The 18420-nt window shown below is 45.4% G+C and overlaps 1 protein-coding gene across 2 annotated transcripts in view; it reads left to right on the forward strand.

Moving 5' to 3' along the window:
• Window positions 1-855: 855 nt before the first annotated feature.
• TTC28 (tetratricopeptide repeat domain 28) overlaps window positions 856-18420 on the forward strand; it is a 77553-nt gene continuing 59988 nt past the window's right edge. For both annotated transcript variants that reach the window (XM_084217599.1, XM_084217600.1), the window contains exon 1: window positions 856-1083. In XM_084217599.1, the coding sequence (XP_084073725.1) occupies window positions 1057-1083 (27 nt within the window). In that variant the 5' untranslated portion in view covers window positions 856-1056. The remainder of the gene's footprint in view (window positions 1084-18420) is intronic.

Here is an 18420-nt window from a genome sequence, read left to right on the forward strand (position 1 = left end):
GGCATGCTGTCCTTTGGGACTGAGGAGCTGCAACAGAAAGAAGCAACTGCTGTATTTCCAAGGGACCTGGCAGTGAACATTTTTTGATCTGTTTTGATATTTCATTTGCCATTAAGTTTATTGTTTACTTCTGAGATGCTCCAGTGTTGGTCATTCCTCACAGCAATGAAAACTACACCTCTACACCATTTCAATAATGTAAGCCCTGAGTTAAACTGTATTGTCTTCATGCCCTAAGGATTTGTAATTCTCCTGAGCCTATGTTCGTTTATTAGAACAGTCTCAGAACAGCCCCTGAGCTCAGGCTGGAGCTGTGTGATGTTAGAATAACCGGCTCCTTGGAGATGGCCCCAGCCCTGGCAGCGACAGCTCCGCGGGGAAAGAACGTGAGCGCACGGCAGAGCTGGGGCTGCACAGCCCTTCCAGCTGCGGCACCGCCGCACCTCCGTGTGCCCGGAGCGCGCCGGTGTGCGGGACACGGGGGCTGTCCCCGTGTGCCCCTGACATGGGGACTGTCCCCGTGTGCCCCTGACATGGGGGCTGTCCCCCTGTCCTTGGACGCCCGGACACCGGGGCTGTCCCCGTGTGCCGGTGCCCCACGGGCTGTCCCCGTGCCGGGTGACACCGACAGGGGGCGCAAGAGCCGCTCCCGCGCGCAGCGCCCCCTGCCGGCCCGGTGCGTCTGTGCCCGCCGCGGGCTCGCGTGCGGCGGGGGCGGGGCCGGGCGCGCGGCGGGGGCGGGGCCGGGCGGGCGCCGCCCCTGAGCTGCCGCGCGCCGGGCGGGCCGGGCCGGGGCCGTGTCCTGGTTCGGGTCTCGCCGCCCGCGATGCGCCCGGGAGCGGCCGCGCCCCGCGGGCCCCGGGCGTGACCGGTGCGGGCGGAGCCGCCGGCTGGGTACAGCCCCCGCCCATGGCCCGCGCGGCCGGGCCGGCTGCTGTCCCGCGGGACGCGGCGCGGGCCTGGTGGCGGGGCCGGGCAGCATGACCGCGGGCTGCGGCCCCGCTGCGCCCGCCGCCCCAGCGCCACCTTGATGCTGCACGTCCCCGCTCTACAAATATGATGAAATGGCAGCCCCGGAAGAAGGTGAGTGCCGGGAGGGTCCGACCCGCTCCCTCGGCGCTCCCCTGGCCCCGGCGGGGCCGCCGCGGGAGCCGCCGCCGCCGCTCGGTGCCGCGGGCGGGTGCAGGCGGCGCTCCGGCCGCGCCCGACACGGCCGCGGCTCCCGGTGCCCGCGGAGGGCCCCGCGCCGGGCGGTGCGCGGTGTCCGTGCGGGGCCGCGGCGCAGGACGCTGTTCCCTGGCGCTTGGCAGTGCGTTTTATGGATATTCTTTGAAGGGAAAACCCAGCAAACCGAGTGGGCTGTGCCGCCCCTCTGCGGCAGTGACCCTTTGCTCCTGGCAGCTGTGGACTATTAAACTTTTTATTTTCTTTTTTTTTTCCCATTTTAGTTTTTTGTTTGGTTTTTTGGTTTTGGGTTGTTTTTTTTTTCGTTTGGGAAAGCCTGCTTGAACCAGCAGGGCTCCTTCTGTAGCATGTTGTGTGATACTGTGTCTTACATCAGGGAAGAAATAGGAATCATATGTGAAAGGCATGAGAGTGTCTCTGGCTGTGAGTGTGAGACACGAATAAACGGTGTTAGACTGTCCTGGTTGGAACGTGCCTTGTGCCACTGCAGCTCCGGCTGATCACTCGGGCTTTGTACACGAGTACCTCATCTCTTTTCAGCTAGTCTGAAGCTGTTCCTTCAGGGTTTTTTCCAAGCAAGTGATTGTACCTAGTGAGAGGAGTTCTTATTTCAAGTCATTGTCTCGGAAGAAGGATAAACAGATGACAGTCAAGCTTGGTGGGAGTGTTGGTGCATTTTTCAGGCCCCTCTGTGCCTCCTTTCAAACCGGTTTTAAGATGTCTACAAGCTGTAGGTTTTTAAATGTCTGTTTTTACTATTTTCAAGCGAATGTGCAGTCACTCCTGTGGTTACGGCTGTGGAAACCCCTCCAGGCCATGGTTACAGCTGTATTGACTGAACCACTGAAATATTATTCTTGGCTGTTGGCTGGACTCCTCGGCTCTGGAAGATTCTGTTCAGAGTGTCAGGATTCACTCGGCAGTATTGGCTCACCCACGTATGCTTAAATCACCATGTCAGATGTTTTTTTTTTTTCTCTGCATTATTGTCTGTATCCACATCGAGTTGATTTTGGGCAACCAAATTTGATTGTGTAGAGGGTACACGAGACAGCTGAACTTCTCTGAACTGTCAGGCTTGTCTGAGCAAAAAAATAATCCCTGTTTCTGATGTGATGTGATGTGATGCAAACTATGTTCGTGTTGGACTAGGTTGTGTGCTCAGCTGTAGTCCCAGGGAATCTCAGCAGAGGTTCTTCAGTCCGTGCTGCCAGCAGCCTCACGTGAGCACGGCTGGGATTTCTGCTGGCCCGGCGCCCTTGCAGTGCTGCCGTCATGTGCTGCTCGCAGCAGCCTCAGGAAAGAGGCTGTGCAGACCACGCAGGAGGTTCTGCTGCCCCAGCTCTGAGTGGCACAGAAAATGAGACAGGGCAGCACTGAGTGGCACCACAGCCCGTGGTACTGCTGGTCCTTTCCTCAAGTGACTTCCAAGAAGTCATTTCCCTGCCTAGTCCCTATTAGAATACCCAAATAAGAGCTGAATGCATGTGCTGCTTTGCTGAATCGGGAATCTCCCTTGGTTTATTTATTTACACTTGTGTTCTTTTCTTTACCCATGTTTTTGTTATTAAACGTTTAAGGTGTTTTGCTCATTGAGAGATATTTGCTTTCACAGCTGTGAAACGGTGCTGTATAGAATCTCATGCAGTTTATTAGTCCTGTGTGTAACCCTGGAGTATGCTCCTTTGTCTGGTGATTCACAGATACAGCTATTGCCTGGAATGTGTAACCAGTTCTCTTGCCTTCAGCAAGTGAAAAACTGAATTTGCTCGTGACTGAAATACTCCTGTTGTAAACCATGTGTGTTTTTAAGTTTAAAAAATTACTGCTGTTTACTGTTTTTTTTTCCCACAAGCATCAGAACTAATAAAGACACTTTTCCTGTGGACCTTGGTGACTCACCTCTGGCTCCACTTCCTTCCAGGTTCCCCCTCCATCCTTGTCTTCTAGTCCAGAGCAAGGTCCATGCTGGCCAAGTGCCCTGGGATGCAGGCACTGGGCCCAGGAGCCCGGGGCTGCCAGTGCAGTGTGTGAGTCTGTTGCCTTGGGAAGTCAGGCTGGAATTCCAGCATGAGACATCCCCTGCCTTTGGGTGAGCACAACTATGCTGACAGCATCTCAGGAGCCAGGAATTATACAGGCTCTGGCTGCAGCCATGACTGATTCGTTACATTGATCATATTCTTTGAAAAGCATAAAATCAGCCATGTCAGTCTGTTCAGCAGCTCAGTTTTTAGGAATTTCATAGAATTGTTATGTTTGGACAAGATCACCAAATCCAGCTGTCAACCCTGCATCACCATGTTCACCACTAAAGCATGTACTCCTGTGCCACATCCTATGGTTTTGAACATTTACAGGGATGCTGACTCCACTGCTACCCTGGGCAGCCTGTGCCAGGGCTGGACAACTCTTTCCATGAAGAAATTTTCAATAATATCCAACTAAACCTTCCCTGGTATAACTTGAGGCCATTTCCTCTTCTCCTGTCATTTGTCACTCAGGAGAATAACCCCCAGGTGGCTCCAGCCTCCTTTCAGGGAGTTGAAGGGAGGGAGAAGATCCCCTCGAGCTTCCCCAACTCCTGCAGCTGCTCCTCATCAGATTTGCTCCAGATCCCTCCCCAGCTCTGTTCCCTTCTCTGATGACCTCTTCCATGATCTTCTCTGGCACTGAGGGCAGGCTGGCAGTTCTTATAGTTCTGGAATGAAATCTTTCCCTTATCAAAACCTCTTTTGCCTCCAGGGTACGGTTTGCTGGCAGAGCCACGTGTGCTGCCCAGAGGATGCTGGCTCAAGTGGCTCCCTCCTCAGTGAAATGGTGATTTTTGCTGGATCCCATTGCCCTGGACTTGCCTTGGGATGCTCTCACCTGTTGTTGGCCAGGGTTTGCTGCAGCCTCTGGGCTAAGGGGAGAGAAAAGAATAGTGTGGATGGTGGTGTGGTCGTGTTTGCTGATGCAGAATAGTGAATCTGTGTATAACAATTAAGATGTTATTATTCTTGTGAGTGCATAATGGGGTACTGGAGTTCAGGGGAGAGCACTTCTTTCTGAACTGTTCAGGCCAGCAAGTTACATGAAGTGGTGCTTCATGTTTATGAAATGTACCTTGTTTATGTGTAGGAGCAGTGTGGGAAATTCTGCCTGCTTCAGTCTGATAACAGCAGCTGGTTTAGATACTAAACAAAATTGCACATAGGAGTCAATTGCTAATCAATTCTGTGACTAAATGCTGGACAAAACCTGAACTGACTGCGGTGGGTGTGGATGTCATGAAGGATTCAGTAAATCATCAATAGCAACACAAGGCTGAGCTGAGATATCCCTTTGTTCCTGACTGCCACAAGTTAGGCATATTTACCAAGAACATTTCTGTAAGAAGATTCATTCATGTGTAATGCCTCTGTGTACAAACAGCTTCTTCAGTTTTCCTGGAGTACAGAAGAAAATATGCTCTTAGTAAATTCATGCAAATCTCATTATCTCTCTGCCATAAGTTACTCTCTTGGAGATCTGTATTTGTTTTTTGAAATCTGAATGTGTATATTATGGTATGTCCAAGTCCTCTGTTTGCATTTTCAGTAGGTGCTGGAGACTGGATTAGTGCATTTCATCTTGGTCACTGTGTAATAGTAGGATCCGAAAGCTCAGATTTATGTTTTTTGTTCTTGTAATCTGTAACTTTGTGCCACCATTCCTGGCTCCATCTGTTCCTGCTGCTACTGAATCTGGGCACACACATCATGTTCTCCATGGGAGAGGAGCTGTTTTCTTGCTGTGCCATTTGGAGCTGAAGTGGGGTTGAATGGGAGTGTTTGGGTTCCTGGGACAACCTCTGTTATTCACTAGAAACAATGAAATACCTTTTTGTGACCTTGTTCTTGTCAGTAATGATGTCTGTGTGACTCTTACAAGCAAGCACTGTGGGGAATCTATAGTGATTGCAATCTGTATTGTACTGCAGCTAAAATGTCACAGGCTGTAGAGTCCTTTTCCGTGGGGAATGGAATGGGCTGGCTCCTAGGTGGGCTATGGGTGTAAAAGTCACTTTTTCATTCTGTGTTGGGGGGTGAAATGGATTATGCTGTGGAAAAGGACTGAGGAATGCTTGCAAGGCTGGTAATTCCTGCAAAGGCTCATGAGCTTAGCTGACCTTGGTGTCCTTCTCTGGGCAGGTTGGCAGGTGATGGGCAGCACTGGGATTGGTTACATGAGGATTTACTGATGTGGCAAATGCCATGATTTTTCTAAGCTGGAAAATTAAACTAATTTTCCAGAATTCTGTTCATATTAGGTGAAAACAAGGAAATTAATTTTTAAAAAAATATTTCCCCCCCCCTTTTTTTCTTCTTTTCCTTTTTCACCCTCACTTCTTTCCCCACTTTCATAACTGGCAGTTATCAGAGGAGTATTCACAAGCTTTCCTATTTTATATTTTTTAAGAGACTTTTAAAATCTAAATCTACCCTCTTATATGCTTAAATAAACAGAAAAGGATAGTATTCCTGACCTGTTAGATATTGCAGATCTTTTCCATTTAAGGCAATACAGTCCTTGGCTCTGGAATGATGTTATGCCTGAATTCATAGCGATCTGAGCTGGTAATCCGTGCTGTGATGGACCACTGTCCTGCCTTCCTCCTAACAATGACTGAAATCAAAAAGCTTCTTTCAGAGAGGGGAGAGCATGAGGGCACCTCCTTGAGGGGAAGGCTGACTGGGTGGGAACAGGGCTGATTTGAATATTTCCAGTAGGAAACTCTGCAAAATCCTGATAGGTGGTCTTACCCCATTTCCCACAGATTTCTGTGATGAAATGTGCACTTTGTAACTATAGTGCATTATCTAAGATTTTTTATATCTGATGAGAATTTCTATATCTTTACTTCCAGTCTTATGGGCATAGTAAGATACCTGACACCTGCTTGATGTTGCAAACTCTTTTTCTTTACTGTGTACAGCGAAGACCCAACAACTTTTGAAGGCACAGTCCCCCAAAATGTTATCATTTTATCTCTTGCTATCAAATTGCTGTTGCCTTTCTCATCTCACGTGCTTCAGGGTCTCCTGCTGTGTGGGTGATTGACTTTCACCTGTCTGTGACCATTTAGAGTCTTTCAGCACACTAAACACTCTTTGATACTACTGTTTATCTGTAGGGTCAGTGATGAGCTCTGATAGACTTGCTTTGAAAACTCTTGTTCTGCAGTGCCTGGAGGATGCTGTGCTTTGAGCAAGCTCAGCCCATCACTGATGGCTGAAGTGCTGCAGAAGATCAACCCTGTGCTCCCCTTTCCACAGGCTTGGAGCAGGATGTTTTGCTGTACTGCTGGAAGGCTGAATTGGGATGTTATAGGGTAACAGAGATGTATGGGAGCAGCAGCAGTCCAGTGGACTCTGCTCCCACAGCTGGTCACAAGAGATGTGGGATTGTACATATTTGCTTATGAAAAATGGTGAATAACTGACATTACATGTTCCTGACAGACATTTTCCTTATGCACAAGGAGAACAGCTGACAGACATTTTCCTTATGCACAAAAGCAACAAATGCAAATATTAGTTTCTCGTAACCTCTGGTATTTTGTTTGCATTTATACAGTTTTTGCAAATACTGGAGCAGCTGTTGCCATACTTGTCCTTATTGCCCAAAAAGGAATGCATATCCAAATGCTGTCTTGGAGCCTTTGATTCCCTCAGCAGAGCAGAACTGTATGTCCAATATGCAGTGCTATAACTGATCTTCCTTTGATGTAATGTGTGGATATGATCTATTCCTCTTCTGCATGCGCTTCTAAAAATCCATATATTTTAGGCTTTTATGAAAACCTAATTATAGGGTCATTAAGTAGGGTTTGGTGATTCTTGTTAAGGTTATCAAAGATAGATGCATATTTTGGCAGAGCAGAAGCGTGGGTTAATCAATGTGATGGCAACATACAATTCACCAAGAAAAATATTCCTCCTCTATTTCCTAAATAGAGCATTTGATGGGAATGTCCTTTGCAGTAAGTGCTGTACTGCAGAATTTCAGTGTAGAAGATAATTATTACTTGTAATTATGGAAATTTGTGCAAGGGAAATTGTTTGAATTTGTTCCTGTTAGGAAATGGAATTGCTCTACTTGCAATATTTGAATCCTTTTAGATGATTAATGCAATCTTCCTTAATTCCTGTGTATGGGTCTTGTAACCTTCTCATATACCTAAAATCATCCCTTCAGTCCTGCTCATCCATTTGAATTTCTACTAGAGCTTACTTTGGTTTAGAAGAAAAATCCATGACATGCACAAAGCTTCTCTTAAACTGGGTCTGTTACTTCAAGAGCTGACAAAAGAGGTTAAAAATGAGCATGAAGTTAGATGTAGGTGGAGGTGAAATAAGAGGATGTGAGAGCTGGTTAAGGTCAGAACTTATGCCTTGTAGCATAAGGGTGCGTGATATGTCCATTGTACCTGCATTGCACCCCCGAGTCAGGTTGGATTTGTAAGCACTGCTCTGCACAGCTCATCATCTTGCTGTGTTTGTACATGTTTGTCAGAGTTCTGTATTTGAATTGAACACTGGCAAATAATTTCATGATTTGAAGTCTTTCTGATTAGCTTCAATGTCACTTTGCAATGTTTTGTGGAAAGAATGAAATCTTCAGCTGCCAAATGACATTAGTGCTTTTTGGTATATTTGTAACATTCTTCTCTGTGTTGCTTTATTTAAGTAGAAATACCCTGCTCTGGTAAATCAACCCTTGTAATAGGGATTCCTGGGTCAATTTGTAAGAGAAGCAGCAGCTTGTATTGCTAAGTGTATTTAACTGGAACTTGGAATATTAGCTTGACAGGAGCAGCTAAGCATACAAATCTGAGAAAATACAGGCAAAATAAAATTGTAGAATTTCTTAATACAGGTTGGGTGGACTGGTTCAGCCCAGAGAGGGGAAGGAAAGCTTGTTTGGGAAGGAAAGCTTGTCTCTGGAGGAATGGAAAAGGATTCCCTATGTGAGGCAAACACTGTGGTTCATAACTTCTGCCTAACTGCAGAAGCCCAGCATAGAGGGATTTTTTGCAGAGATGCTGGTTTGAAAAGGTTTGGAGTAATGAATAGGGAAATGCTCTCAGATTGCTTTCTCCTATGCTGCAAAAACCAGGGCTTTATAAATAATAAAATACCTGTCTGTGTCATCAGCTTAATTGGAACGATCTCTGAGACCATTGCGCTTTGGTTAGCCACAGTTAAAAGTGTCAGTAACATTCCTATTGGGATATTTATTAAAGCTGTATGGATTGTGCTGGCAGCATAGCTTGGGTTTGTTCCCCCAGAGCACAGCTGCCTGGCCAGAGCTGCTCCCTGCTCCTGCCCTGCTCAGCCTGGGCCAGGCTCTGGTGCTGTGTGGAGTGACCCTTGGAAAGTGTGTTTGGTGGCAGGGGGCTTGGCTCCTCAGCACCTCTTTGCACTCTGAGCCTTGCTGGTACTGATGTGATTTTTTTTTTTTTAATAGAGAGTAATAAGTCATGTTTAAAAAAAAAACAAAACTGTTTTTTTTTTTTTTTCCCATTATATAAAAATACAGGTCTTTGTGTCAGAGTTACTTATTGTTTCTTTTATTCTTGTTTTTATTATTTAGTAGCTTACTACATTTAATGGACTAAATGAGGATAGTGAGATGAATGTAAGTGTGACAACTTTTTGCAAGCTATTATTACTTGCTTTCCAAGGCAGCTCTAACAATTCAGTGCCTACAGCTATTTGAATAACCCAGATCTAGGCTTGTATAGTTTCTTGCCTACATTGAAACAAAATTGCACAGCTGAGGTGGGAATGTTTATGGGTTAGGCTAGTCTGAGACTCTGAATAAGAATTAAGTGTAGTGGCTTCAATTGCAAATATTTTCTGTCCTTTTAATGGAAACAGTTTGTAGAAGCACTTTCTGTGGTTACTGTACAAGTGATTGAATCTTTCCTGGACACAAGCTGCTGTTTGGACTGCCATGGAGCAGCAGAGCAGGTGGGTATTGCAGTGGTGGGTAGAGCTGAGCTGGGCAGGCTCTGCAGCCTGGGCTCAGTGCTGCAGTAGAGCTCATGCAGCCCAGGGTAACACACTGCAGGGGCTTTGGTTGCCAAGGTGCTTCTCTTGGCCATTGCTCTGGTGCAGGGTCCAAAGGGATTGTGCAGGTCTGGGAGCTGCTGCCACCTCAGATTAATTGAGATGATGTGTATTTGTAAAGAAGCATGCCAGATTGTATTCTGAACTGAACAGCCATCAGAGGGATAAAACCAACTGTCTGACCTCCTGATAAACCATGCTGTTTTTCTTTTAGATTTCTTTGTATTTTACTTTGTACTTTGCCATTACTCTTTCCTTTTCTGATTATCTTGTAACCTGTCAGGTGATGATATCAGCTCATCTACTCTGAAACCCAAGTCTGGAATGGAAGGAAGGGCAATTCCTTTGATACTCTGGCAACTATTCACATTTTTCTGACAAACCTCCTCTGCTGTGACTTCCTTCAGCAAACATAATTTAGACAGGCTGTCCATGTGCCTTGTATATGGATGGCTGCAAGAGTCTATTCTGCCTTCTCTTAAAGTGGAATCACACCTAAGCAAGCATGAATTAACCTCCATAAAACATTCAACTATTTTTACTCTTAAGTGGCAGGAAGGAGGGACTTAGCTGATACATAAAATATCCAGCTGTGTTATTCATGTTAATTAGGCCTTTGCAGAGACTCTTATGACTTGGCACCCTCCCATTTTCCATAGAAATGTTACTCTGTTATGGTTGGAGAGCCCTTTTATGAATTTCTGGGTTCTGAATATTAGCTCAGATGCAGACAAGGATATCTGGGCACAGAAACACCTTTGCCAGTCTCTCACAGCATGTAATGCAAACCACAGCTTTCCCCTCCTCAGACTTGCTAGAAATTCTTCCATGTGGGAGTGCTGAGGCTCTGGCACAGGGTACCCAGAGAAGCTGTGGCTTCCTCATCCCTGGAAGTGTCCAGGACCAGGTTGGATGGGATTTGGAACAACCTGGACTAGTGGAAGGTGTCCCTGGCAGGGGGTGGAACAGGATGGGCTTTAATGTCCCTTCCAGACCAAATCATAGAACCACTGATTGTGTGAACAGTTTCCTTCATGTGGAACATGTGGAACTCAGCCTCAGCAGTCCATACAGAGCATCTTTGATGCTGGAACCACCAGTGTCTTGTTATAACTGCTGCACTTGAAAAGTCTGAGGGTAAGCTTTGTTTGGTGTAGAAAGAGTGGAGAAATCATTTTGAAGTAGTGTTTAACTTCTGTCTGGGATTTTCTAAGATCAGATCAATGCAGCTGAGATTAAAGAAAGGAAGAAAACATCTTCCTTTCAGGAAGTCAAGTAGCTCCCACAGTAAGTGTTCCTATTGAGCTACAGTTTTCTTCAGCATGCCACCAGTTATTAGCAACACTATAAAGAATAGATTTCTTAGGTTGCATGAAAAGCAGGTTGAGCTGTAGAGTATTTTGCAGTGAAGAAATGTGCTTGAAAGTGAGCCAAAAGCTGTCATTTCCCTTTTCATCTATTAAAAAGTACATTAACACTGTCAATCACCAGGCTTCAGAGGTTAGGCAAATACAGTCAGTATCTGCCAATAAAATCAAAGATTTAACACATCTCACTATCAAAGTTAGATTAAAGAGAGAAATTTGCCATATGGGCATGAGCCCCAGCTGTGCTCCAGCTCGGGTGACTTTAAACAAGCCCATGATCCCTTGAAATCAGCATTGTTCCTGCAGTTGAAGCAGTGAGAGTGGCTGGGCAGTGAGGCCAGCACCCCTGGGTGTCCTGCATCTTCTTGTCCTGGGGAAGGGTGGGAAGGCAGCTGTGGAACCAGGGAAATCTGTCAGCACTTGCTCACAGTGTCCAGTTGTAATGCAGCTGCTTGGGTGGTGATGAGCTGTTTGAGTACAGGTGTCACTTTTATATGTTTTTCTTAGACATTAATTCTATTCTCTGTGTAGCTGGCAGAAGTTAAAAGCATTTGGTGGATTCTCTGTGCTGCTTTCCTTTCTAATTGGCATTGTCTTCTGAGCAGTAGCAGCGAAGTCCATCCAACAATCCAGGCTAATTGTCAGCTAAGTTAGCAGAGAAATTGCCATTATCCTCAGTAGCTGTTGGATCTGAGTCTGCCCAACCATTTTATGCCATGATTGCTGAAGACATTAGTGTTGAATAGTGTATATTATTTTTCTTACACTGTAGATTAAGCTGAAGACCTCGTCAAACCTTGCTTTTACTGTCTTTTAAGAAGCAGGTTTGTGTGTGTGTTTTTTGTTTTTTTTTTAATAGACCTCCTTAGAAGTCTTCAGAGTCTATGGAAATGTCCATTTTGCCTCATACCTCCCCCCTCTCCCACCACAAAGCTTTATAAGACTTCAGCAGCAGTTGCTTTGCTCTCTCTGCAGCTAACTGGATATTACAGAAAGAATGTTGGAGTTTGTGCATGCTTGTTTTTATGGGAAAGTGTTTCCTGGACCCAGCATCTCCATATTGTGCATTACTCAAACTTCCTTTGAGCTAAACAAGAGCTTCTGGGGTAATAATTTTTTTTTTTTGTGGTTCTGAGTGTTTGCAGTGACTTTGAGGGTGTGCTGGTGGCTCAGGATGACCAGTCTTGCCCCCTGGGTCAGTGAGCTCTGGAGAGCTGTACCTTGGTTTTGAGTCTTTCCCCATTTTTGCCTTGAAACTGGATTTTTTTTATTTGTCCTGGTTGGGGAATAGGACATCTAGATCAGACAAAATGAAATTGTAAACATGCTACAGCTCTGTGAGTTAAAAGCAATTCAGCTGTTTTAAATGTAAATGGTGTAGGATTATATACTTGATTTGTTATAGCTTCCTAATTCTGCCTGCCTCAGCACTTTACTGGCAGTTAATTGCATCAGGGCTCGGAGAAACATTCCATAAGCTGCTGAAGACAGCTTTGCCACAGTCTGACACACTTCTCCCTTGGTTACATAGCAAATGGACACTCTGGGGTAATTAGTGAGGAGGAGTTCCAGTGGCCTGGGTACTGTTCTTTGCAGCTTTTTGCCCATGAAATCCTCTCTCCTGCAAGTCTACAGGTCTTTTGTTTTGGATATCAGTGTGCAGTGATTAGAATGACTAGGTCTGTGTTTTGATGGGTAAAGAAATGTAGGGAAATATTTAATATTTTGCACAGGCACTCACTGAGGGAGATACCAAGTTCCCCAAAGCCACAATTACTTAAACTTTCCCCTAGTTTTTATTCAATGCACAGAAGTAGTCCTGGAAGAGTAGTAATGCATTTAGCTTCTCACTGTTACAGAACAAAGGTCTTAGCAGCAAAAATACCCTGTTCAGTTTGATACCAGACAAAGAGATCCACTTTGATGGCACTGAGATGGGAACTGCCCAGTTACAATCATGCTCAGATTTGAGGCTCCTGGATACAGGTTGAATCACTGTCTTTTTTGTCTTCATTTTCCTATCTGCAGCATTTGTTTTCTTCTGTAGGTTAGCATCCCTGTGAATAGGTTGTCTTTGTGCTCTCACAATCCTGACTGGCTCTGTACATGGCTTTAAAAAGCAGAACGTGATAAACCCCAAACTGTTAACAATTAGCACAGCCTGGCAAGTTGCTCTGTGTGGTAGGCTGTCTGATGTGAAATAATGCATTAGAGGAAAATTTTCCTGAGGGAAATTAGACTCAAATATGCAGGTGGACCATGTGTCTGTCTCTCTCTCCTGGAGATGATGTGTCTTCTGAGGCATAATTAAAATTCTTTACAATTGTTTTCACAGTACACAGTGAATGGATAAGTGTGACAGTTGAATGACAGGCATATATGCAGCCTAGGACAAGCAGAATGGGTGAATATAGTTTTTTGACTAAAACTTTTGTTATGAGCTGAATTCACAGCTGTTAGGATATAGACATGAAATTGAATCTGCCATTCTAGATGCTGATTTCTTTTCTTTGTGCTTCTTTTTGTATGTTGAACCTCTTACTAGCTCTTTCTTCCCAGACCCTACCCCATCCAGGGGTTGTGGTACATTGAGTCTGTGGCAGTGGAAGCTGATGGTCTGTGGCTCACTCTGCTGAGTTTAGGGAGAAGTAATGTCCCTTGTGATGTGGCAAGGCAGTAACAGAGCCAGTAACCTTCACACAGACCTTTTCACTGCCTCCTGTGTGCTTAGAGCATCTACACCCTAGAGGCTGAAAAGACTGATGACCTGCCAGGTGCCACATTTACTTCTTAAACTTCTAGTTTTAACCTTAATCTTATCTTGTTAATCATCTCGGCATTGACTGATTTATGTTTTTGTTCCAGTAGCTGAAACTAGGATTCACCCCATTCTAAGTGTTAGTTATGTTAACCTGGACTCATTTGCATTGCATTGCAGCAAAGTGACCTCAAACCTTGCAGTTGTTTCCAGAGACATTATTACCAAGTCTGCTGGGGTCCTTATGGTCCTGGTAATGGTTGAACTATCTACTTCCATGAAAAGTCTGTGGCTTCTGTAGTAAACCCTAGAAACTCTGAAGCCAACCCCAAGGTAATGGTGCCCTGTACACAGATGCTCTGGTTCATGCCTTGGGAGCCAGGATGTGTCTCATGGCATTTCACCCAGTGTCCAAAGGATCACTGTCCTCACCTGAAGCTGTACCTCATGTCTGTCTGGGTTGTGACAGTGAGTGGAGGTATTATAAGGTGTCCCCACTCTCTGTATTTGCTGTTGTTTCATTTGCCATGTCCAACTGGATCCATTTGACCAACAAAGGTTCCAGTTGGGACACAGGCATTTCCTTGCCTGATACTTATTTTCATTGGAATCACAGAATCACAGAATAGTCTTGAGTTGAGAAGCATCATCAAGTCCAACTCTTAAGTGAATGGCTCATATGGGGATGAGCCCCATGGCCCTGGCATTATTAGCACCATGCTCTAACCAGCTGAGCTAATGTCACAGCTAATGTCACTCACTTGACCAGCCTTGAATCTATTGAGGTGTTCTCCTGATCTCATTAGGCACTTTGCATGCAGACAGCACAGTTGCTTTTGTCTTGTGCAGAAGGTCACTTAAAGCTGCACTGAAATCAGTTTTCCCTTAACCCCCTGGAGCTGTTTCAGGGGTTCTTATCCTGGGGTTTTTACACTGCAGCCTTGTGCCTCCATCTGATGGGGAAAGGCTGAGGTGCTGAGGCTCAGGAACTGGCTTTGTCATGGACTGACTTCAGGAGTGTTTTCATTTCCATTTATCTCAAGTCTCTCATTTAGGAACACATGAGGGAAAGAGCCCATCTGCCACTACTGGAGTGTGTCCTGCTTGGCCTCCTGTCCCCCTGGGATGGGGGCTGTCCCTTCTCCTGCAGCAGTTCCACCTCAGTCCCCGCTGCCATGGAGACGCGTCACCGGTGGCCATTACAGTGGTGCTGAGATGGCGGCTCCTGCTGTGCCTGCAATTCCCATCATCCTGCTTCCATCAGCATTTTTCTGGTTTGAATCCTGCTTTGATGAATTCCATCTTCTCCATGCTCACAGCACAGTGCCCTCCCAGACATACAGTCTCAGATGTAATGCTTTGTGGCCCAACACAAGCTGTCTCTCTCTTACTCTGATACCTCTTAATCATTGAAATGCAGCATTTTGAGCTGTTTCTGCCATCTGTTTTTTGCATAAGGCTTCTTCTGGCTTTCACATGATGTGTGAGAAGTCAGGAGATCTGTGTCTTCCCCAGAGGAGAGGTGGTGTTGTGCCCATGGGATCCAGCTTGGGATGCCTGTATCCCAATTCCAGTATGATTGGGGACCCAGTCTAATGTGGATGAAATGGGAAGTTTTCTGCAACAGGCAAGTCGTGTGGATTCTGATGTACCTTCCTTTGCCAGAACTGTAGCAAAGAATACACTAATCAGGCAACACATCTGTGGATAGAATTTAAAGGTTATTTACTTACTGGCTGTCAAATTGGAGTCAGTTTGTTTTAGTTCAGTTTGGAAATTGTTCAAAACTGGTTCTGAATGATGGCAGATGGGTCTTGTGTAGCCTCTGGAGGTTCTCAAGCTGGCCAGGGCCTTTGGTGGAGGTGTGAATAGTGTCTCCTCCTCTGGTGGGATGCCAGGAACTTGATCAATGTAAGCAGGGCTCATATCACTTGCAGCTGCTGCAGTGTCCCATGGTAGCTATGAAACAGCTCTCAGGCTGTGGGCAGGGCACCATTTTCTTGGGGTGTTTATTTATCATGAAGCTGCTACAGGACCTGTAGTTCTGTAAAACCCTGGGACAGTCACCCTGGCTTCTTCAGAGCATCTGGCAGGAAACTGCCCTGAAGTCCTGGTGACTGTATAAAGCCCTGATCAGTTAATTGTTTTAATTTTCATTGTGGTTCCTGTAGCTTCTGGCTCTCCAGCATTCACAACACAATTCCACCTTTGTTTCGGTGTCACTGTCTAATGTGTGGTGGCTGGTGACAGTGCTATGCACAGAGCTTGTGGAGTCTCTCTGAATTGGTTTGCTTGCATCTGTGGGAAGAACTGGAGCCAAAAACATCTCCTTTCAGAGGATTAGAATCACATCATTACTGGAGGGAGTTCAGAGAAGAGTGAAAAAAGTGATTAGGGGCCTGGAGGGACTGATGTATGAGGAAAGATCAAAGGGGCTGAATTTGTATCATTTGGATAACTGACTGAGTAGGGAACATAAAAGTCTGTGATTATGGAATGTGTATAAATAGGGATGTGTCAGGGAGAGATTATTCAGTGTGGGATGATGAGGGCAATAGAATTACAGTAGAAAGGGGCAAAGAGCTGTTAAATAGGAAAATTTCCCAACAATGAGGTTGGGTGTTCAGTTGTCTTTTGCTGTAAATCCAGTGACTTGAGCTATTGCTTTTTAATTTCCTAATGAATGCACATAAAATGTTTCAAATAGAGGTAGGAATGTAAGTGAAGATTGGTGCAGCTTCTGGTTTTATGTCCCTTTGGCCTCTGTGGCTGCAGCTGCAGGGTCCATCCAGCTTGGGTGGGACTTGCTGAACAGAGAGAATGAACTGTCAGAAAAAGGCCTTTCCTGGCTTTTTCATCAGCTTAATGTGATCAGGCTGGGAAGAGGTCACCTCTCTGTGGCATCATCCTGCTGCAGGTTCTTGGGATTTCACAAGATGGATACTCACACAGTCAGTAGCTGTGTTGCTGTGTTCAGCAATTTGGGCTGCCTTGACTTTAAAGTGGGATCCAGGACCTTACTTCCAGAACCAGCAATTGCAGAAATTAGTGTTATTTTAGATGATACTTCCTGCTTTCATGCCTTCTGCCAGGTGTCTGTGCTCTGCATTTCATGGCATCTACATTCCTACCTCTGCCACTGAATTGCATTTAACAACTGTACATGAGTCTGGGCTGCTGTATGAATTGACTGGTTATTTTCTCTACTGATGTTTAGTAATATCTTAATAAATGCTAAACTTGTTTTGGAAATTCCAGACTTCAGTTGCAGCTGAATCTTTCTTTGCCTTCAAGCTGAAGATCTATTTTAACTGAAGTGATGGCTTGAAAGTTTTCTTTCCCACCTGCTTATAATACCAAAGCCTAATAGGAGGGTTGTTGTCATCATTTTCTACCTCGTTGATAGTTTAAAGCAAATCTTGGACATTATCTAACATATCTTTCCCAGTGTAAACTGTGGTAGCCCTCTGGTTTTTCCTGATGGCTGGGAATAATAAATAACCTGTTTGAGGCAGTGCCCTGTGGGCTGTGCTTGTGGGTGAGCTTTGTCCCTGCTCTTGGGGACTCTGCTGAGCCACGCGGGGTCTGGCAGGATCCAGGAGGAGCTGGGGGAGATGAGGCAGGTGATAAATGTACCTGATGTGAGGAGATGCTTGGCAGGAGATGTACTGAGTCCTGTGTTGCAGAAGAGAGGATCAGAGTGTGTGTAGGGTAGGATGGGGGTCTTTAAAGGCATTGGGATAGTGTATCCTCTTGGTATTGTGTATTTCAGAGCAGAGGCTTATTGACTCAGGTACATGAAATAGTGATGCCTCCAAGCAGGATTTCCTTTGGGAGCAGTCACGTGAAAGGGCAGAGGGGAGATGATTGAAATTGAAACCTTCAGACCCTGCTGAATTACTTTTTCACTTTTTTTAAAATGGGACTGAATTACTGAAGGAACATTTACTCCTACCCAGGTCTGTGACTGCTGTGTCCCTCTCTAGGATAGATGTGAGATGAGATGTGGCAGGGGTAAGGTGCTGCACGTGGCATGAGAACTGCCTGTGGCTGGAACTGCTGTGTCTGCTGGGCATGGAGCAGATGTTCTTGTTGGGAATATGGTGACTGTTGGCTGCTTTTCCCCTGGATTGTTGTACAGAATCTCCCAGCTGTAAATGAAATGCATAGCCACAGAATTACATGTCAGCATCGTTGTTTATAAACTGCTTTCCTCAAAGGAAGGATCTGGTGTGAGAGGTGCCCGGTCTCTGAGGTGGTGTTGGCCAGTGTAGGGCAGCAACTGATGCTTGGCTGACTAACAGGCAATCTTATGGGGGGCAGGTTTTTCCAGACAGGAGTTTTTTCAGGTTTTTTTTTTGGTTTGGGTTTTGTTATGGAGAGACTCCTAACACAATGTCAGAATGCAAATATCAAGATGGTCTCAAAAAAGTTCGTCCTAGGCAGGCTTAAGAAGCTTCAGGCTCACAGTTGTTTCCCTGAAGAGACTGCTAGAAGATTTCTTGATCTGCTAAAGTAGGTTTGACTTATTTTCTGGCTGTAGGCTGCCTTGTGTGAGAGCTATCACATGGTCATTTTTCAGAGCTTGGCTGTGTGTTTGCAATTTTGCCACAGTAGCATAAACATGTGCAGAATCTGTGTGTTCAGTCCCAGTAAGGGATGGCCCTAGCACATTCCTTATCAAATGATAAATATCAAAATATCAATTTTTGTGTTATAGAAAAAATGAAAACATCTGATAGTGAATGCCCTATAGCATATTATTATATTCAGTATGTGGGGATCTGTGCTCATTCCTCACAGATCCTCTATTTTTCTCATGTATTTATGCCCAGAGATTGACCAGGAAAAGCTTTCAGAATTCAGATTCTTAAATATGTTGGTTGAGAAGTGCCTTGTGGCAGTGAATCATTGCTAATGGCTGCCAAGCTGCTGCAGACCTCATTGCACAATGCCATTAATAGTCAAAAAACTCTTTATAACCAAGCAAAGATTTTACAAGGTGCAGTAG

Source organism: Fringilla coelebs (assembly GCF_963513975.1).
Source record: "Fringilla coelebs genome assembly, chromosome: 17".
NCBI lineage: Eukaryota > Metazoa > Chordata > Aves > Passeriformes > Fringillidae > Fringilla > Fringilla coelebs.